The sequence below is a fragment of the Eretmochelys imbricata genome, chromosome 1, assembly GCF_965152235.1.
Source record: "Eretmochelys imbricata isolate rEreImb1 chromosome 1, rEreImb1.hap1, whole genome shotgun sequence".
Classification (NCBI taxonomy): domain Eukaryota; kingdom Metazoa; phylum Chordata; order Testudines; family Cheloniidae; genus Eretmochelys; species Eretmochelys imbricata.
The window spans coordinates 100,483,041-100,504,794 of NC_135572.1; the positions used below are offsets into that span (position 1 = coordinate 100,483,041).

At 42.1% G+C, this 21,754-nt stretch overlaps 1 protein-coding gene across 8 annotated transcripts in view; it reads right to left on the minus strand.

Annotated features, from left to right (window-relative positions):
• Nucleotides 1-21,754, minus strand: part of DOCK9 (dedicator of cytokinesis 9) — a 335,650-nt gene that overhangs the window by 145,048 nt on the left and 168,848 nt on the right. For all 8 annotated transcript variants that reach the window (XM_077812928.1, XM_077812891.1, XM_077812874.1 and 5 more), the window contains exons 14-23: nucleotides 18,016-18,098; nucleotides 17,400-17,522; nucleotides 11,777-11,856; nucleotides 11,509-11,696; nucleotides 11,316-11,381; nucleotides 5,055-5,147; nucleotides 4,352-4,475; nucleotides 3,800-3,921; nucleotides 1,386-1,472; nucleotides 335-424 (exon numbers count right to left, since the gene is read on the minus strand). In XM_077812928.1, the coding sequence (XP_077669054.1) occupies nucleotides 335-424; nucleotides 1,386-1,472; nucleotides 3,800-3,921; nucleotides 4,352-4,475; nucleotides 5,055-5,147; nucleotides 11,316-11,381; nucleotides 11,509-11,696; nucleotides 11,777-11,856; nucleotides 17,400-17,522; nucleotides 18,016-18,098 (1,056 nt within the window). The remainder of the gene's footprint in view (nucleotides 1-334; nucleotides 425-1,385; nucleotides 1,473-3,799; nucleotides 3,922-4,351; nucleotides 4,476-5,054; nucleotides 5,148-11,315; nucleotides 11,382-11,508; nucleotides 11,697-11,776; nucleotides 11,857-17,399; nucleotides 17,523-18,015; nucleotides 18,099-21,754) is intronic.

Genomic DNA, 21,754 nt, shown 5'->3' on the forward strand with positions numbered 1-21,754 from the left:
TTTCTGAGGGGCTAACTACCCATAATTAAGTCAACAAAAGCTGCATGTACTTATGAAAATAAATAGATTTAGGTGCCTGGCCTTCAGCAGCTATTTTAAAATTCTGGCCAATTTGGCTAAATTAACATTCCTGTGGGAACCTTACTTTTTTGTTCAAGCTATATCAATCTTGAGAGAAGGTAGTTGAGGTGACTGGGGGCTAAACCTAGCCAAACTCCATCATTATTGCATCCTGATTTGCAGCCCCACCCTCAATTGATATGACCACAGTCCTTTCCCCCTCTCCCCCACTTCCCAATTTTATTAAATCTGTTACATCACTGCTGTTTTGTACCTTAAGATACTTTACAAGATCAGTTCCTAAGGCCTGTGCTCCAGACTCCGTTTTCTGACAGTACTCAAAAAAATTGTGTAAGTGCTGGTCCTACCAAAAACAAGAGAACCAAAGTTAATCAGCAATAACTGAAGTTTAATTCCATAATCAAAAGAGGAACAAAGCAATGCACTTCCAAATGCCAATATAAAATAGGTGTATAACAAACAGCCAAAAACTTCAACCACGTTAAATGGATCCATTACTGAAAAATCATTTCACAAAAATAGCATGTATATTTCCTTAAAAATAATTGACATGGAGAAAAATGTTACTACAATTACCCTGATAAACAGTAATAAGCATGTATTGTCTAAGTCCTGTATTTGATTCTATCAGTACAGAACCCAAAATACTAATCCAAAATATAGTAATCTGCAGATACAACTATATGTGAAGACAGCCACATCCAGCAGTGCAAAACTAACTACGGTTTTGTTTTTAAATTTTAAGTAAATGTTTTTAGTACTTGTCAAAGATGCCAAGTGAGTAGCTGAGACTAAAATCATATTTATCTTCAGATCAATACAGTAAAGGTATTGTCCATGCAGCTTTCTCACACTGACACGCTTTAAATCTCGAGCTGACCTAAAAACCACTTTTAGCTGTCAGAGGGTAGATCACTCTTCATGACCATTCAATCCTTTAGCTCTCTACTTACACTGACAACAAGCATGTCAGTTAACACTGTAATGGTTTTAATGTGAACAACTGGAATTGGATTGAGACTGGCACTTTTCACTTTGGTTAAAAATGGGGCTGGACTCAAATGTGAACCGATGACTTAGACAAAAGGCTTTGTATTTGATAATCATTTTAAAATTCGCTGCAGCATACAGTACGTTTTATATATTAACTATGGGGGAGATTTTCAGAGGCACAAAAAGGGAGTTGGCAGCCTTCTGTGTGTTTCTTTTGTATCTTTTGTGTGTTTGAAAATCTCCTTTATATATTGTATTCATGCTACAAAGACACCTTAATCATAAAATATTTGTCCTGGTTTTAAACTTACCTGTGTGTATACAGTAGAAACTAGATGCGTAGAAATTTTTAACAATGGTTTGCCTCCATCTACCCATTTAATTTCAGGACCAGAATGCTGTTTGCGCACAAAGAGGAGAAATAATATATTATGTCAGCATACTAACCCAAAACAATAGGACAGTGGTTTGCATACCATACAGGTGCACATTTCAGACTGTCCTCTAAACTGTAAACTTGTACATATAAAGTAAAATTGTGCAATGAATAAATCTCATTAATAATAAATAATTGAAAGGCAATGCCACTAAAATCATTATGAAGTATGTATGTAGTTACTCAATTAGAAATGGTTCTTTTTAAAGACAAACTGTCCCATTGTATTGGCATCACATGAAAAACTTGCAGGTGGATGAACTTTATGGGTTAAATAGGCTAACTAACAGTGGATTTTTCTTGTAAGATATGGGTTTTCTGACTCTCCTTTAAGTGTAGGGGAAATCTTCTGGACTACAGGAAATCCTCATTTGACTGGCTGTTCTTGAGAAGGACAGTCAATCAGAGCTGCTGCTTGCACTAATATAAACTGGTGTCTTCGAATGTGTGGCAGTCAGTGTTCCCTTTCCCTCTCATTTGGGAATATCAGAGCAGTACTCAGCTCTCTAAAGTGAGATCCTGTTGGGGATCTGTTGATTCCTGCTTGCCCTGCGCATAGGTGCTAGAACTAGGCATGCTAGGAATGCTGCCACATCCCCTGGCTTGAAGTGGTTTCCATCATATAAAGGATTTACAGTTTGGTTCAATGGCTCTCAGCACCCCCACTATACAAACTGTTCTAGTATCCCTGACCTGCATCTAGACGTTCTAGTCCTCCGGATGCTAAGACTTGGGAGGAGAGGGTGAAGAGCTAAGTGCTTCCCTAAAATTAAGGGGAGGGTGGGATAGACATGGCTGGATTATGAAAAGCAAAGAGATGGGGGGGAAGTTAGAGAGTGAAAAGGTGGTGGTGCGGAGGACTGGACACAGAGAAGGTAGAGAAGCAACTCTCCCAATTAATTCCCTCTTCTAAGTTGAGTTCTGGCCTCCCCCCGCTTGCCTCATTCCCCCTTCAATTAATTTCCCTTTTACTTTCTGCATATCTCCCCCGACCCTTCTACATTGGCATCTTTTTATGACTTTATGTAAAGTTATAATCTACAGATTTTGTTTTGCCAATGCTGGCAGGTAGGATTTTAGCAGCTCCAAGATTCAGTTTGTGGAACAAGGGCTTTTCTTGGGTGAGAGGTTTATTGAAAGAGAAGTGCATGGATAAGGTGACATTCTAATAAAAGTTAAGAAAAGAACTTCAGATGAATTTGCAAAGCCTTCTTGTGTATTTAAATTTAATTTAAAGTATGTCACGCTATAATTGGAAAGTTTTTCATTGGATGAGATGAAGTGGCCAGACCTTGGAATTAGTATGCATGGACCATCAGTTAGGCACACTCTTCCCTGAATAAAATCTTGGCCAACAAATCATCAACTTAAGGACGCACATATATTCCCAGTTCGTATGTGTGGAGCAACGGCAACTGAACATTTGTATCACTTGCTGAACAAACACCAATATTAAAGAGTGTCTTGGTCTGTCTATTCTAGATTATAAAACTCCAAGAGAATATCTTGGGTGCAACTGAAATACTCTTGAAATGCTTACTACCTTCCCTAATATTATTCTGCTACACAAATGCATATTCCTAGCAAACACGCAGCCACTAAAGAGGCTCTAAATAAAAAGCCTCAAACTATGGTCATAATAAAAATTATGATAGTTTATTTTTAAGTTACATATACTACAGATAACTAAGCAAATGCAACAATTTTACCACTGGATTTTGAAACAAATGGAGGACCTTTCAGTGTATCAGGAGAGAAAGAACAGATTTGGTATATAGGGAATATTCCTTATACCAGGAGCAGGAATCAGTACAGAATAACTGCTTGCACAAATGTTGTTTTTTAAATTTTTGTTATTAGTCTATTTTTCTCTGCACAGACAACATCCAGTTTTTCACTATTACAAAAAAAACCGCTATCACAATATTTAAAAGCTTCTCAAACATAACACACAAGGGATAATAGAAAAAAACACTCGATTACATAAAAATCTATATGGGTGCAGGTTGACTCAAGTCCTTGTGAAGCAAAATGACAGGATTTGCTCATATGATTTCTCTAATTTATTTATTTTAGGACTCCATATCAGTTACATTTCCTCTGCAATACATTCTATGTCACACAATCTGTATCTTGGAAGAGTCATAAAACAAATGTTTTAACTGGAAAATGGCTACTTAAAATTCTTACAAAGCTTAGAACTGAGCATAAGCCCATTTTATTTCTTGTATTCTCTTTTGTGAAACACAAAGAAACAAATATACCTATACACCTATCTAGGTACTGTACCTTGCCAATCCCAAGTTCCTGATAGCTAAGATAGCCTGATGGAAGATTAGCTGACACAGGAATGTGCTGCTCATTTGTCACTACTCTCCCATCTTTTAATAGTGGAAGCCAAGAATAGCCAACTACAAGAAATAAAATGGAATTAATATTTTACATATATTACGTATTTTTTAATTAAAGGCCTGTATGAGAGCTTCAGTGGCCTCCTCTCTATGTATAACATATACATGGTTACATGATTTCTGGTTTACAAAGACCCAACTTGTTGAACAGACTATAAACAAAGCTAAAAATGTTAAAAAAGAAACAATATATTGTTACCTTCAGGTAAAAAATTGTAACATTTTAATTTGCTTGACACTGAAATTCATAATTCTTAAAACAAATTGAAATTAAAGATAAATATTTCACGTGGCAAATCTATTTTTCCACTATAATTAATATTTCAGAGTTACCTCCATCAATGCAGCAAGTATCCAGTATACCAGCTAAATCTACTTTTTGAAATCTGCTAAACCATTCTTAAAAGTAACAAGGGTCAACAAGCCAAACCTTGTGTTTCAATTACATCTTTCTTCTTGGTACTGCCTTTGCTTGAATTATCACAGCTGACATGGTAGAATGTGAAAAACAAATGATGTTTTCCATGTAGCTGTGTGGGCAATTCTATTTTAATCTGAAAGGCAGATAAACATCAGCTTCAGTGATTTTTGTGAAGAAAAAGTATTCAGACATGCAGAGGCACATCATACTAGTTAATGAACAACAAGCATGCATTTGTCCACTCTGACCTGAGAACAACACTTGGTTTCAATTAGATTTGAAGAAAGATTTAAGAATGCAGTCATACAATGTGTAGGATTTACATTAATTATGTAGAAGTAATAGTTTGAAAGATAATGATAGGGTCTGATTTTAATGTTTTTGCAAAGCCAGCATGAAAACAAATAAATCAAGGACCAAAAAAGTTTAGTTTAATTTTCATAATGTAAAAGTGAATGAAGCAATAAGCATAATTAATAATACTACAGACAACACTGTATTTTCAATTACAATTAGAGCTTTAGTTCAATTTAAATTAAATAAAAAGTTATAAAGAAACTTCTGAAGTTGAGAAATTAAATACATAATACACTTTACCCCTCCCCCGAAGTGGGCACGCTGTCTCCACCTTAGTCTGTTTTGCGATCTGTGAAACTTGTAAAAATACATACTGAAAGCCAGTAAAAGTGAAGTCTCAATTAGAATTGCTTACCTCATCATAAAACTCTGGGTTTTGATGGTGATGTAAAACATTGGCAAATGCATTTCTTGTAAACACTGGTCCACCTGGTCTACCATAGACACACTAAGAATCAGGAGAGGGGAAAAAACGGTCCTTTGTCATTCTTAGCTTATATTCCTCCTTGCTGTCAAGAGTATAAAGTATTTTATTTTTTCTTACATATCTCCTTTAAAAATAATGTTTTGCAATGCAATTTTTTATAGCTCATGACACATTTTAATCAAGTTTTAGCCTCTTTTTACTATTGGGAAATACAACGGATACTGAGCTAAAACTCAAAGCGTTAAAAAAATTAATCTTGCATTAATATTCTTTGGATTGTGGGTTGTGGACAAGTGCACTGTATTAAAATAAGCTTGAACAACTATATTAAAATTGAATATTTTAAAAACAAATTGGAGAAATTTAAAACATGAAGAATGGAAAGCAAAGAAATGTTCATTTGCTCAAAGATTAGGCTCAGCTAAAAAGAGATCACTTTACCAGTAACTGCTGTTCTTCAAAAGTAACTCTGTGCATTCACACTTATGGGATTTGGTGTCCCTTGTTGATGGGCAGATGAAAGGCCAGAGAAAGAAAGTATTGTTTTTTCCCTGTTCTGACTGGTAATGTGCTGAGATAGCAGCCAGGTGCACTTTTTAGAGAGACTAATGAGAGTTCCTGAACTTGAGATGTATACTGCTCTTGTGTAGTATAGCTAGCATTTTGTGTTTTCCCTCAAGAGACTGAACGTCCCCAGTTCCTGAGTATGGAGGTGGCTAATTAATTATTGAACCAGCCAATTTTGCAGCGGTGTCATATGTAGGCAGGCATATATATAGTGTGTCACATGTCATAATTGCCATGACACCCATTAGCTTAAGGAATAACTTTGCAGGTTGATTCAGGTAGGCTCTTCAGGCTGGTGCTTTCTGGATGCCGAGGAATCTCTCCTCTCCTTTGCTTGGACTAAATCCACCACTGTCCAATAAACATGATTCCTTGAAAAGGAGATAGAGTAGACTTTTCCCAGTTTAACTGCAGGCCTTTGGTGCTGAATGGACTGCACGTTTTAAATATGATTCTGGCATTTCCTATTGTGATTTGTCTCTTATTAGAGAGGGAGAATGGCTGGCCCAGTAGTAAGTATCCTAGCCTGAGACTTGGAGACCTGGATTCAATTATCATTTTCACCACAGACTTCTTGTGTGACCTTGGGCAAGTCACTTAGTCTCTGCCTCAGTTCCATATCTTTAAAATGGGGATAATACTCTTTCCCTACCTCAGGGGGACATTATGAGGATAAATAATTATAAAATTGTGAGATGCCTAAATAGTACAGTAATGGAGGCCACAATGTACCTAGTCATATAGATAAAGACATATGTCCCCTGGCATCTTAAGTGGGCAGCTACCACAGCCAGGCACATTGTGAAGACCTTTAGAGCTATGTACAAGCTGAAAAAGGAGTATCGTGTATTGAAATGTTTGTTTCCAATGCTGAAACTCAGGTATCTGAAGTGCTTTTTTCTGATGGTCATGTGTAAATAAGCATCCATCAAGTGAGACTCAGATACCCAGTTTCCTTGAGAGGAGGGAATGGTTGGATCCCAGGGAAAGCATTTTAAACTGAGAGGTCTTGATGTATCCGTTCAGGTTTCTGAGATTCAGACACAGTCTGAGACCATTTACTGTCTTAGGCTTTGTCTACACTATATAGTTTTGTTATCAAAAGGCAGCTTTTGCCGACAAAACAGTGGAATTGTACACACTACCATGCTCCTCCTGCCAAAAAAACTCTCCTGTTTTGCCAACAAAATAAAATGACCTCAACTAGAGGCATAGAGCTTTTTGCAGAAAAGTTAGATTGACAAAGTGTCAGTGTAAACACTGTTCCTCGAAACTGGCCTCCAGGAGGTATCCTACACAACGCCCACCATGACCAGATCTGTTTTGAACTCTGCTGCCCTGCATCCAGCTACACAGGCATGCACCCCTCCCCTTTCAAAGCTCCAGGAAGTGTTGAAATTCCTCAGCATGCAGAGCTCACACAGCTACTGCCCAGCTGAGCATGCAGCTCTGGGCAGCAAGCACACTCCTGCCTGGACTACGGGGGAGGGAGTGGGAAAACTCAGAGTGAATCATGGAATCAGAACATTCACACAGGATCCTGCTCTCCCAGGCACTAGGACTGCAGTGGCAGACAGGGCATGCTGCTGCTGGGGGGGCGGGAGGTGGGAGACTCATGCTGTACTGTACAGAGCCAGGGAGGGAGATGGAGGTTGATGTCAACGTGTCCCCCTCCCCCGCCACTGTACTGGTCTTTGCTGAGCTGGGATGGGGTGGACGGGGACAACAGCTGCCTGTGCACCAGCTTCTGCCTCGGGATTGGTTGCTTCCAGCTACTGTCTGAACTTAGAGACAGCATGCAGACACACTCACTCTTCCCCAACACACACACTTACCCAACAATCACTCTCTCTCACTCACACACACACACACGCTGCCGTCTCCCCACACTTCTGTGGGCTTCTCGTGTTAGTGCTCAGCAATGTCAGTTTGGTCATCTTACCAAGCGCTAACTTTAAAACGTGATTTAAAATGTGTTACTTTTTAGACACACGGAGCAATCATTACAAGGGTCACAGCACAGTGCAAACAATGACAGGCTACAGCACGCTACAGCAACACACATTACTGTGTTAGGATGCCCATGGAACGATGGGATTAAGAAACCATCATCATGTGATGCTGTACCTGCCCCATGAGGCATTGTAGACACTTCTCAAAGCACCCTGCAGCCATTTGCACAGTGGGATTGCTACTCAGCGCACTGCTCTGTGTGTCAATGCAAGAGCTGCTATTGTGGATGTTCTCCACCAACACAGAGTATAGTGTGGACATGCAACAGCGGTTTAATTACAGAGGTGGCTGTATGCCAGCGTAACTTGCGTTGACAAAACTCTGTAGTGTACACAAGGACTCTGGAACCAGGAAATACTCAGAATAGAAGCCCTTCCCCTGATGTTCACAGAAGGACTTCCTCTATGGCTCCTTTTGAGAAGAGGGAGTCTACTTCATCCCACAGGACTTCCTTTTGAGAAGTGTCCCTGAAGAGGTTCAGGGAAGGTAAGCTGGTAGAAAACTGGATGGTGTATCTGTCGTGAATGTTCTCTAAAACCCAGTAATTGCAAGTAGTCATGCACAAGGCACTGTTAAAATAGGACAGACAGAACTCAAAAGGAGGGGATGGAAGGAAGAGGACTCGAAGACTAAGGGTACGTCTTCACTACCTGCCGGATCGGCGGACAGTGATCAATCTCTCGGGCATCGATTTATCGCATCTCATCTAGACGCGATAAATCGATCCCCAAATCAATGCCTGTACTCCACCTTGGCAGGAGGAGTAAGCGGAGTCGACGAGGGAGCTGCCACTGTCGACTCGCCGCTGTGAGGATGGCCAGGTAAATCAAACTAAGATACTTCAGCTTCGCGAACAGCATAGCTGAAGTTGCATATCTTAGTTTGAATTCCCCCCCCCCCCCGTCCAGTGTAGCCCAGGCCTAACTCTGCTCTCACCTGCAACATTAAATCTGCTTTTTGGTGACAGAGAAGGTGGACTGTAAAGAGACCATTGCTTTTTTTGTTTCTGTTTCCTTTAAAAGGGGGGTCAAGTTTGAGGCTCAGGGAGGGGAAGCTCTGGGATGTGGCCACTCCCTGACTTTGATATCTGAAGGAGGGATATGCTGGTGGTTTCCTAAGAGGAACAAGGGTTGAATGAGGCCAAGGGACCAAGCTCTAGCCCTGGCAACTTTCATCCTTTTGAATAATTAATCTACTTTTTTGCGAAAAAGGCCTTGCCCTTCAACCAGAAGGTCCTTGATCTTACTCTGTACCTCCAAAGTGATCCCCAATGAATGTATCCAGGAATACCTATGTAGGGAAGTTCCTGTCCCATGGCTCTGAAACAGGCATTGAGTTGTCATAGGCTGTCCTATCAGTGCATCAACACTATGCGACCCTCTGTGACCAGATCTCGCTGCTTGCTTTTACTTCTCTTGTAGAGCTTCCAACATGCAGTTAATGGCAACCTGGAGGGCATAATGGTACTTGGCCACCACACTTGGAAACTTTCATGCAAAGAGAACCTGACTAGTAGGTCTTACATCCAAAGGCATCCCAGCCTGCTACCCTCTCTGTTGGCAGAAATGGAATGGGAGGTTCAAAACTAAAACAACTAGGGAGTTTGGGGTTGGGTGACTTTTCAAGAAATGGAAACATCAGATGCAACAGGATACATCTTGTGTATTTTCCTGTAGACTGCCAGAGAAGACTGGAGGTATAAGCCCTGGGTAAGAGACATTAACTTGCATTCAGACTTGGATGATATAAAAAAGGGGATGAGGAGACTCTGCCACTGTTGTCTCTGTATGTAGCTGGACACTATTTCCCTTCCTCCTGAGATACTCCTGGAACTGTTTGTAGTCCATCAGGTGGAGCTATAGCAGAGGAGTCAATACAATCACAAGGAGAGTTGTAGCATTGTTTGTGTCCCCAATAAGGGATATTCCACCATCTAGGGGACCTCATCAAGTGGGTCCAAATCAACCTGCACATCAGTCACTGGTGAGGGGCATGTCAGGTGGAGGCAGGAGAGAGTGTTGGTGCGAGATCAGCTTCCTCAGTTCTGAGATTGGTGCAGAAGGCTGTGACAATGTTGTGAACACGAATGGCAGGACTGATGGGGCATCTCCCACAGCACGAGGTTCAGATAGCTTGGATATTTCAGATTCAGTAAGGACCTGACTACACTCTTGAATATAATCTCATATTATTAACTGGAGAGGACCTTGTATAAAGTTCCCTCCAAAGACCTGGTATCTGTGGGAAGGCTGCAGGGGCCAAACCCCTTGGAGTCTCCCAGGTGCTGAGATCAGCATGCCTCTCAAATCCACCCCAAATGGCACTAAGGGTGTCCCTGTACCAATCCTGTAGTGAGGTGACCCTATGGGGAGGTGGTACCAGACAAGATGAGAAGAAATATGCAGTTATGTAGTTATTTGGACTGCAGCCTACTGCTGAAGCATGTAGACAGGGAAAAGGTCCTAGGGATTTCCAGTGAAGTGAACCCTTCTGAGATCCACAGTGACTACATCTGCACTGGCAGCTCTGGTACCAAGAGCTATTGATGCTGCTGCTCCAGCGCAGTCAGCATAGAAAGGACCTGCCCTGGGGAGCTGATCAGGAGGAAAGAATGTGCTTCTTTTTCTCTTCCCTCACATCTCTTCAGTGCCAGAATGATGCTTCTTTTCCTTACTTTTCAAGTAGGATTCTCTGGAGGTAGTATTTGTGTTGGGCCCTGAAGAGAGGGTCTGTGTTGGAGACATTTTAAGAACCACATTTTAAGGCCTAAATTTTAAAAAGGAACTAATGGTTTTGGGTGCCTCAATTTCTTGATGCTCAACTTTTAGTCACCTTGATTTTCAGATGACAGGTGCTCTACACTTTCTGAAAATCAGGTCTCCTAAGAGCATCTTAAGTTGGGCCCTCAAAAACAGACACCCAAATTCATTAGTCAGTTTTGAAAATTTAGGTCTAAAGAATTTCTGGAATTGTACATAGCTGCTCTCCCATTTTATTTAACAACAGAAACAATGTTTTATTATTACAGTTTATTGTACATCAAAATATGTACTGCTAAATTATTTAAAATATAGAGTGAAATCTCCATCGAGAAAGCCTATTGTTAGTGAGAAGCAGTTAAGGCAGGATTATAATTTTTTCCTCTTTATGGAACTGTAGCAATCATTCACTTTTAGCCCTGCCTAACACCACAAAACCAGTATTAGGCTCTCTCAGGCAACTTTCTCCCCATTCCACTGTGGCAGTCAGTCAGTCAGTCAGGAAGCCAAATGCACTTGAGTCAGTCAGTGTTCTAAAGCTTTCCCTCGAGTAGAAGCAAATCACCCCACACCACAACAGGCTTCTTCTGTGGAAGCTTCATTCGGGTGAGGATAGAAATAAAAAGACCAGTGGGAATATTTTCACCAAGACTGGCCAATAGCAGGGGTTAGTGGCTCTGCTCATTATCTTTCAGAGATGAGCAAGTCATCTCCAGGATAATCCAACTGCCACAGAGAAGGAAGAACAAAGATCCCAACTCTAATCCTTGTGTAGGCCCATAATGGGTTACCTCTAAACCAGTAAATCTTAATGTTTTTCTTCAATTAGATATCAAAATCTCAGACAAACCTTTAAAGGCAGAGAATCTTCTTCATCCGAATCTTTGAACTCAATGCACACTGCAATATTTCTAGCCTAAAACAATATATATAAAAAAAATTATTCAGAACCATCATCATAGAAACAGAATATATATTTGGTCATTAATATCTGAATAGAGCTGCAGCGCACAACAAGAGTTCAGTATTTTCCTTACACTCACCTTTGCAAATGACTTTTGACTGTCATATTTCAAGTGCTTTGGATAAACATAAAGATGATTGTTGTAGATGGTGAAAGGCTGAGAATGTTTTGGAATACAGGGAACAAATTCTTCTACTTCAAACGTTACTACTGTCTTGGTACTGTTTTCAAACTGTTTCATGGGAATGTATGATGAGTTAACATAATCTGAAAATATATTAAAAACAATAAAAAATTTGAAGTAAAAAAGCTTATTCAACTATTTAATAATGCTTATCAATACTTACTAGAAAAATCTGGAGAAACATTATCAATTGTTATGTCTAGATTTCCTAGAATAACTGGCAGCTTGGCCAACTTTTCAGGTCTGTAAAGAGAAACAACAAAAAAGTCAGGTCAGTTGCCAAAATCTATCAGAAATACAGAAGGAAAAAGATGCAGTAGAGAGGAAAAAAACAAACAAACAAAAAACAGAAAATGCAATGTTAAAAAGAGCTTGAAGAATCTGACTTAACCAAACCAAACAAAAATAAAAATGCTGACACATCATGGAAATATTCAACATTCAGTTTAGGCCAACTCCAATTAACACATAACAGACACACCTATAGAAAAATAGTTGCTTTTTTAAAAGTATCAGTATGGTTTGCTTCTTTTTCTTGCCTGGAATAATACTTCTGTTCCCCAAATCACAATTTAAGCAGAATCTCAATGCTTTCTAGGTTCTGAATTTTGTGAAATAAGTGAACAAAAAAATATGTGGAGCAGAATTTACTTGAGAGCTCTTATTTGAGGAGTGTAATTTGGTTTTATTTATATTAAATTAAAAAAAAAAGTCATTAACGCAGAATTAAGGTTGCCTGGTGGTGGATCAAGCCCCTCCAGAATGTGGTGGCTACATTTAAACCACTGGAAAAGCAGAAATACAAAGTTAAGGTCCATGCTACTTCCCCCAATGCAACTTCAACTCTGCCTTCTTTGAGCAATGCCCCAACATTCCAACACGTATACATACCTACATTCTACCCTTTGAGATGCTACAGAACACTTTGACAACAGAGTATACGAGTACTGCACAACAGAGCTGAATACCTTGTTACATTTGACCTAAACACAAGTTTTGCCTTATCAGACAGAAGGTGTTCTGCTGTTGTGCATCCATAATTGTTGTTCTTCAAGACGTGTTGCTTGTGTCGATTCCATTCTAGGTGCGCGCGCGCCCACATGCACAGTCGTCTGAGACTTTTGCCTTAGTGGTATCCTTAGGGTCTGCTGTGGTGCCACCTTGAGTCCCGCACTCATGCGTCAGGATATTAGGTGCTGCCGACCCTACGCCCTCTCAGTTCCTTCTTGCTGGCAACTCCAGCAGAGGGGCTGGAGGGAGGGTAATGAAATGGACAGGAGCAACACATCTCGAAGAACAGTTACGAAAGATAAGTAACTTTTTTCTCTTCAAGTGCTTCTCATATTGATTCCATTCTAGGCGGCTCACAAGCAGTATCCTCGAAGATGGGATCGGAGTTCACGGTCTTGCGGCTTGCAACACTGCTCTACTAAAACCAGCATCGTCCCAGGCCTGCTTGATAAGCACGTAATGGGATGTGAACATGTGGATGGACAACCAGGTGGCTGCCTTACAGATGTCCTGGATAGGCACTTGGGATAGGAAAGCTGTGTAAGAGGTTGAACGGGTGGTCATGATCACTGGAGGTGGCACCCTTGCCTGATTGTAGCAGCAGTGAATGCTGGTAGTGATCCAATAAGAAATTATTTGAGCTGACACTAGACGACCCTTCATCCTGTTGGTCACCGCGACAAACAATTGCATCGACTTGCGGATGACTTGGTCCTTTCAATGTAGAAGGCTGGCGCCCTCCTGATGTCTGGGGAATGCAACCTATGCTCCTCCTCCGATTTATGTGGCTTTAAAACAAAAAACAGGTAATGTGCTGGCCTGTATGAAACTGTGAGACCACCCTGGGCCGGTGTGTGGCTGCAGCTGGACCTTGTCTTTATAAAAGACCGTGTAGGGTGGTTCCAAGGTAAGCACCCTAATCTCAGAGACCCCTGCGGGCATATGTTATTGCAACCAAAAACGCAACCTTCCAGGAAAGGAGAAGGAGAACAGGAAGCCAGAGGCTTGAAGCGGGAGGGCCCGTGAGCCGTGACAGTACAAGATTCAGGTCCCGTGGAGGGACGGGGTCCCTGACATTGGTGTGGATTGCACCCTCAGCAAGTTTGCAGATGACACTAAACTGGGAGGAGTGGTAGATATGCTGGAGGGTAGGGATAGGATACAGAGAGACCTAGACAAATTAGAGGATTGGGCCAAAAGAAATCTGATGAGGTTCAACAAGGACAAGTGCAGAGTCCTGCACTTAGGATGGAAGAATCCCATGCACTGCTACAGACTAGGGACCAAATGTCTAGGCAGCAGTTGTGCAGAAAAGGACCTAGGGGTTACAATGGATGAGAAGATGGATATGAGTCAACAGTGTGCCCTTGTTGCCAAGAAGGCTAAAGGCATTTTGGGCTGTATAAGTAGGAGCATTGCCAGCAGATCGAGGGACATGATCATTCCCCTCTATTCGGCATTGGTGAGGTCTCATCTGGAGTACGGTGTCCAGTTTTGGGCCCCACACTACAAGAAGGATGTGGAAAAATTGGAAAGAGTCCAGCGAAGGGCAATACAAATGATTAAGGGGCTGGAGCACATGACTTATGAGGAGAGGCTGAGGGAACTGGGATTGTTTAGTCTGCGGAAGAGAAGAATGAGGGGGGATTTGATAGCTGCTTTCAACTACCTGAAAGGGGGTTCCAAAGAGGATGAATTTAGACTGTTCTCAGTGGTAGCAGATGGCAGAACAAGGAGTAATGGTCTCAAGTTGCAGTGGGGGAGATTTAGGTTGGATATTAGGAAAAACTTTTTCACTCGGAGGGTGGTGAAACACTGGAATGCGTTACCTAGGGAGGTGGTGGAATCTCCTTCCTTAGAAGTTTTTAAGGTCAGGCTTGACAAAGCCCTGTCTGGGATGATTTAGTTGGGGATTGGTCCTGATTTGAGCAGGGGGTTGGACTAGATGACCTCCTGAGGTCCCTTCCAACCATGATAGTCTATGATTCTATGACATATGGGTAAAGACACTCAAAGTCTTTGAGGAACCTGGCAGTCATGTCCTGGGCGAAAACCGACCTACCCTTGAGCAGCAGATGGAAGGCCGAGATGGCAGACATCTGGACTTTGATAGTTGAAAGGGCCAGGCCTTGGAGCTTGAGATGCAAAAGGTAGTCCAGGATTAACTGCAGCAAGGCCCACTCGGGCTGAATGCCTTTATCCGAGGTCCAACAAGCGAACTGCTTCCATGTGGCCAGGAAGGTCACTCTGATGGAGGGCTTTCTGCTGCCCAACAGGACCTGTTGGATACCCACCAAGCACTCCCACACCTCTGCATTTAACCACACAGCAACCAAGCTGTCCGGGGGAGAGAGGGGGGTACATCAGAGCCTCCGACCACAGGAACAGGACAGCGTCCAACAGGGAGCCTCTGTTGAACCCCCGAAAGGAGCAGAAAACATGGCATTTCCTGTTCTATCTGGATGTGAACAGATCCACACGGGCAGTACCGCATCTCTGGAAGATGATGCTGACCACCTCTGGGTGGAGAGACCACTCGTGACGAGACGAGACTGCCCTGGTGAGGCGATCTGCCAAGGTGTTCCTGGCCCCAGGGGAGGTATGTGGCTACGAGATGGATGTTGTGTTGTACACAAGTCCCATAGCCTGAGGGCTTCTTAGCAAATGCCAGGCAACCTGGCTCCACCTGGCAGGATGTAGCCCAAAGATATTATGTCGAACACTCAACGGTCCGATGTCAGCCGTGACCAGGCTGACTGGAAGGAGCGCAGGTGATTGAGAAAAGAGCAGGTGTGGTGGATCCTGGGAAGTGACTGGGGTGCCATCCTCAGGCACATCAGCAAAATGCCTGTTTCCGGCTTCCTTGGCCTCTGGAAGAACCAAGCTGGGCAGAGGAATGGGAATATGAAGGGTGTTGCCGCTTAAACCCTTTGTCTCTGTCCTTCTTCCTGTAACAGCTGGATCGGGGGACACCCCAGGACCTCAATGGAGGCGGAGGATGGAATGGCTTTCTAGCCTGCTGAGGGGTGTGTAGGCCCAAGGACCGGAGCGTGGCATGGTAGTCTTTAACGCCATGGAACCGCACATCTGTCAGCTATGAGAAGAGCCCTGCTCCCTCAAATGGGAGGTCTTGAAGGGTAGTTTGCATCTTCTGGGACAGCCCACAGGACTGTAATCAGGAGCTGCACCTCATGACCACCACCACAGAGGCGACTACCCTGGCCACAGAGTCCACAGTGTCCCAGGCCATCTGGAGCGCACCTCTCGCCACTGCTTTGCCCTCTTCCAATAAAGTGTCAAACTCCTGGGCTCGGTCCAGTGGGAGGCCCTCCTTGAACTTGCTGATGGAGTCCCACAGGTTGAAGTTGTACCTGCCTAGCAGGGCCTGAGATTAGAAACCTGAATTTTCTGCAGGCTGGCTGTCGAATAAATTTTCCTGCCAAATAAGTGCAACCTCTTGGCCTATTTATTTTTTGGTGTGCCACTCACCTGTCTCTTCCTGTCCCTTTCGTAGATGACAGACATAACCAGGGACCCCACTGGCAGATGGGTATGCAGGTATTCAAATCCCTTTGCTGGAACATGGTACTTCTTTTCTGCCTTCTTGAGGCAGGCAGAATGGAAGAGGGGTCTGCCACAAAGACTCATCAATTTTTAGGATCCCTGGATGGACGGGCAATGCGACCTGGGCTGGGGTGGAGGAGGGTACAACGTTAAAGAGGTCATCGGACTCCTCCGCTTGCTCCTTGACCTCCAAGTCCATGTCAGCAGCCACCCTTTTTAGCAGGGCCTGGTGCTCCTGGAAGTCATTGAGGCAGCTGCTTGTTTGCGAGGTGCCCACCACTGGGGACGATGAAGACTACTGCACCACAGGGGGAAGGTTGGCTTCCCCTTGCTTGTCTGGGGACAGCTCCTTGGGTGTTGGGGCCCTCTGCGCTGCTCCTGCGTTGTATTCGGCACTGTGCTCCAACTCTGATGCTCAGGGCAGTTTGTCGGATGTGGCTTGGGAGGAATGGTGGGAGTATAACAGGTACACCCCACAGGTTCCAGTACTGTCACTGAGAGGACCACTACCCCTGCTTCCAAGCCACAGCCGCGCCAGTCTCACTGGCCAGTGGTGATTCACCCTTTATAGGTGAGGGGCTGAACCCATCGGCAGCTTGGATGCATATCCCCTCGAATGATGGTTGAAGCATGAAGGGACATATGAATCTTTAGCACATCTGGCAAGTAAATATCTTGCGACGCCAACTCACAACATTGCCACGAGAACGCCTGTTCTCACTTTCAGGTTACATTGTAAACAAGAAGCAGGCAGCATTATCTCCTGCAAGTGTAAACAAAGTTGTTTGTCTGAGTGATTGGCTGAACAAGAAGTAGGACTGAGTGGACTTCTACATAATTCTACATTTGTAAATTCAATTTTCATGGTAAAGAGACTGCACTACAGTACTTGTATTAGGTGAATTGAAAAACACTGTTTTTTTTACAGTGCAAATACTTGTAATCAAAAAATAAATATAAGCTGAGCACTGTACACTTTATATTCTGTGTTGTAACGGAAATCAACATATTTGAAAATGTAGAAAACATCCAAAAATATTTAAATAAATGGTATTCTATTATTATTTAACCGCATGATTAATCGCGATTAATTTTTTTAATCGCTTGACAACTCTAATTTAAATGTATCATAAGAAAGGAATAGTTGCTTTAGTTTATGTTAATAATGAAATATATTAAACTTTTGTAATATTAAGAAGTTATATACTCACTTCCTGAAATCTGCTAGCAACTTAAGCATGTCCTCATTTGAGAGTTTATTACTGTCTTGTCTGTAGAGAGCAGAAAATCTTGCATTTTTGTCCAGGGTTCCCGATGCATCTTTAAACAATGTCCTGAAAGTCAAATTCTCTCTTTAAATTTTGGTAGCAAGAGGATAAAGTAAAGCAACTATTTACACTCTGTCACATTCTACGTGAAGGATTTAATATTCTTAAAATTGTACCCAGGTGAGTTTTACCATATTCACAGCTAATATTTTAATAAGCAGAACAAGGACAATTTACTCTTTAGAAAAGCAAGAAAAAAAATCTTGGAGTGAAAAAAGTTGGTAAAATTAAATTATTTGTATGGTTAGGAGTTACAATCATCTACAATACCCATCCCACCATAAAACAGAAACCTAAGTCTTGTTTGCCAAAAATCTATGACTGGGATAAAATGACTAGAGCTTAGAAAGGGCCATTCTAAAATAAGCAAGAAAAAATGGATCCCACAAATAGGAAGTTGAATTTTGACAAATGAGACTTACACTGCTATTTTGTAGGAAACCGTGTTAAACAATCAGCTAGAAAAATGTAATGGAATGACGAGAATTGTATCCCTTACCTAGCTGCCCAGGCAAATGGCATTCTATATTGTCCCAGTCTCTGACATGCCTGCTTAGCATTCTTCAACACTTTCTGTGCAACCTGCAAATGATAACATATATGAAGTTTAAAGTTCCTAAAATGCAATGTACTCCATAAGATGAGGAGTTGAAGGTTCATAATAAATAAATAAATAAATACAGTCTATGCTCAGACCAAGTAGAAAACAATTCTTAAAAGATTTTAACTTTTATCAGTATTAGTAAATTCATGAGAAGTGGTAACAAAAAAAAAAATTAAAACAAATTCTTTAATAGATCCTCAAGATACTGTATTAGCAGGACTTGCCATTCTCTGTGATTCCACAGGTGAAAAGGATCACCTAATCTACTGCCTCTTTGAAGGCACGTTTCATTCTGTAAAAAAACAGTACCACTTCAGGCCCACTTGATCTTTGCCTTCACTCTCCATCCCTTGTACTGACTGCATCTCTGTAGTACCTTTAATAGTACCTTCTAATGGATACGCTACAGAGATGAAGTCAAAGGTCTAGATGAGGAAGGCAGAGTACAAGTGGGCCTGTAGTTCACTTCAGACTGGAGAAGAGGTCTTCGGGCTATGCCTCTCTCCTTCCACCTCTTACTTACAGAGAACAAATATTTCTTCTGCTCTCTCACTGTCAAAATACTCAGCAGTATGTTTTGTCTGATTCTGTAGCAAGGCAACTTATTTTGTGATTTCAATACCTTTTTTCTTTTAGAGCTATATTGTTGACATCTCTGCAGCATCTGCCATACAGAGAAAGGAGTTTTTTTGTTATTGTTTGTTAATTTGTAAGTGTCCAAATGTTTATAATCATCACTAGACTGCAAGAAAATGACAAGTGAAACAGAATGAAATAGCATTTTATGCAAAGCAGAAATGGGTCTTAAGATCCCACCAAATTCTATAACGCCTTGAGCCTAACATACTAAATGTGGACATATTGACTAGATGGATATGCATTGGTTTCATGTGGTGTGTGTCCCTACACATAAAAAGTTGACAGAATGTTAGATTTGCAAAGTCAAACTCTCAAAAGTTAGATGATGACAGCAGAATTAACACTGCCTGTGCAATTTAATTTGGCCTTTCCCCCCCACAAAGAGAAGTCTCACCCATGATTACATACGAAGGCTGTGTCAGAACCAGGAACAGAACCTAACTCTACTGCATCCCAGTCCAGTTTCTTTTAGAAACCCTCGCTCCTATATTTATTTTCCATTCTATGTGTTGAAAAATATTATAATTTATATTATAGTAGTCCCTAGGAATCTCAGGCATGGACCAGAACCACACTGTGCTAAACATTATAAAAACAAAGACAGACCCTGCCCCAGAAAGCGTATAAGACAAGATGCAACATATGGAAAGAGACAGATCAATGGGGAAGTACAAGGAAACAATAAGAAAATATTGGGCAGCATGACAGGCAGTGTTCTCACCACACCAGCAGACAAGTTTTTTGAAAGCCTCAAGGCAAAGGAGAATTTTAACGAGGGTTTGGAAGGAGGGAAGGACTCCAGAGGCAGGAAGCTGCCAAGCCTTTCCCCACAACAGAGGAAGGCTCCAGCAGTGGAAAGCTGCTGGAGCCTTTCCCTGCTGCCTCCCCACCACCTGTGCCTTTTCCCCACAGTAGGGAAGGGTGCCAGCAGTGGAGAGCTGCCAGAGCCTTTCTCCTCTGAATCCCCCCTGCAGTGACTTTCCCCACTGCTGGAGTCTTTCCATGTGGCAGGGGGAGGTGCCAGAGCCTTCCGCTTCTGCCAAAGTCCTTACCTGCAGAAGGGAAGGGTTCCAGCAACAGGGGGAGCTTCAGGAAAAATCTCAAACTGGTGGGCATTCTAACATCTCAGGCTCCATCTAGAATAGCTCTGCCAATAAACAAGGCTATCTTAGAACCTACTAAGGTCCTGGGGCACAATGGTTCTCAACTGGGGGTACGCAAAAGTCTTCCACAGGGTTTATCAACTTAGATATTTGCTTAGGTGTTTTTTTGTTTGTTTGTTTTTCTACACAAAAGGCTACATATAAAGCACTAGCGAAGTCACTACAAACAAACGTGCAGCTAAGGAGTCAGATGGGTCATCTTCATGGAAGCTGAAAAGTTACTGAAGAGGGATGTGGGTAATTCTGATGAGTGGAGAGAAAGTGAGCCAGGAGCTGAAATCAGAAAGGAAGGCTGATGGGAAGGAGCTGAATGGATGGTAGATGACATCAAAGAGGACACAAGAGTCAGATGCAGGGCTGTTCAAAAGAGGAGAAACAGCAGGAAGGGGAGATGGAGGGTGGGAAGCAGCAGGAACAGGAGAGGAAAAGCCCAACATTCCCACAGCAGTCTGGATCCAAGGCAGGGAGTGAGAGAGAAGGAGAGGCCTTCATAAGGGAGGCTTGCTAGAGAGGCAGCATCAGACAACAAGAACCAGGTCCTTGTGACAGCCAGGAGTTGAAGGAAGAAATATATGAAGATGTCTTGGATGATTAGATTGTTTTTAGAGATGGAATGGGCGAATGAATGAGGCAGGAATCCTGTAAAATAAATAGCATGAGACCACATAATTCAAGCTTATATTATTATGAACACACACAAGGAGCAAGGTAAAATTAAAGTTGCACAGTTAACTTTAATTATGGAATTTCCTAATTCCTGAGTGTTTGACTTGGAACCATAGCTTTCTTTTAACTGAGTTTTGAGAGTGCAATTTCCTAGATTGTTTGTTTGTTTAATGAAGACAACAAATCCTACCACATGGCCCTCACATGGATCATCAGCAAGGCTGGAACCCAGTATCTTTAGATGTGTAGCACTACCACTTGAACTAAAGTAGTGGCTGGTAGAAGTAGTAGGCTGCTATCTTCTGTGAATCAGCAACTAGAGAGGGTTACAACATACACTCTGCCAGTGGATTATAAAGCTATTTGCTAGACAGCAAAGGAATGTTGACTGAGGCATTCTGAGTTCTAGTGGTTAAACACAGATCAGTCAAGCAAACAGATTGGCAACATTCATTGTGACAGGCAGTGTGCCTTGGATGAGCCTTGCATACCTCATATTAGAGACAGCTCTTTTCCCAGCTCTGCCACTGTGACCTTATGCAACTTCTCAGTTACCCCATCCGTAGAGTACGGGCAATTACAATTGTATCTTAGGAGACTGGCAACCATGAGGCCTTCATCAATAATAATTCTATGCACTTTATAACCCTTAACACTAGTTGGGAAGATCTGAGACAAGAACTAATGATTTTGCTCCAGCCCAACACACCTTCTCCTAGACCAAAGAGTGTCCAGGTTCTGTTTTCCCTGTCAGGAGCATTAACTCTGTGGGGCGTGGAAGCATGGTCAATGAAGCTGATGTGTAGGAAGGTCCGTGGGAGATGGAATAATTGATTTTATTTCACTCTGCTAAAAAAATTTAACCTGAGGCAGAGAGCAAGAATAGAAAAATTTCAGCCCAAACAGTTAAACTTGGATAGTGTTACATAAGCAATTGAAAATGGGGTTATAATATAAAAACACATAGTAGGCAACCCTATCAAGTGTTGCTACCAATTCCATCTATAATAAAGGACAACATGATTCTTGCTCTAGTGCTGGGTACCAAATCAAGAGAAAGAATACTGCAGGCCAAATTAAGTCTACTTTATGGCAGAGGGCCTTGTAAATAAAGGCCACCAAAAATAAGTCTGATTTTTTTTTAAGTCCTTCTTTAACTATTAGTC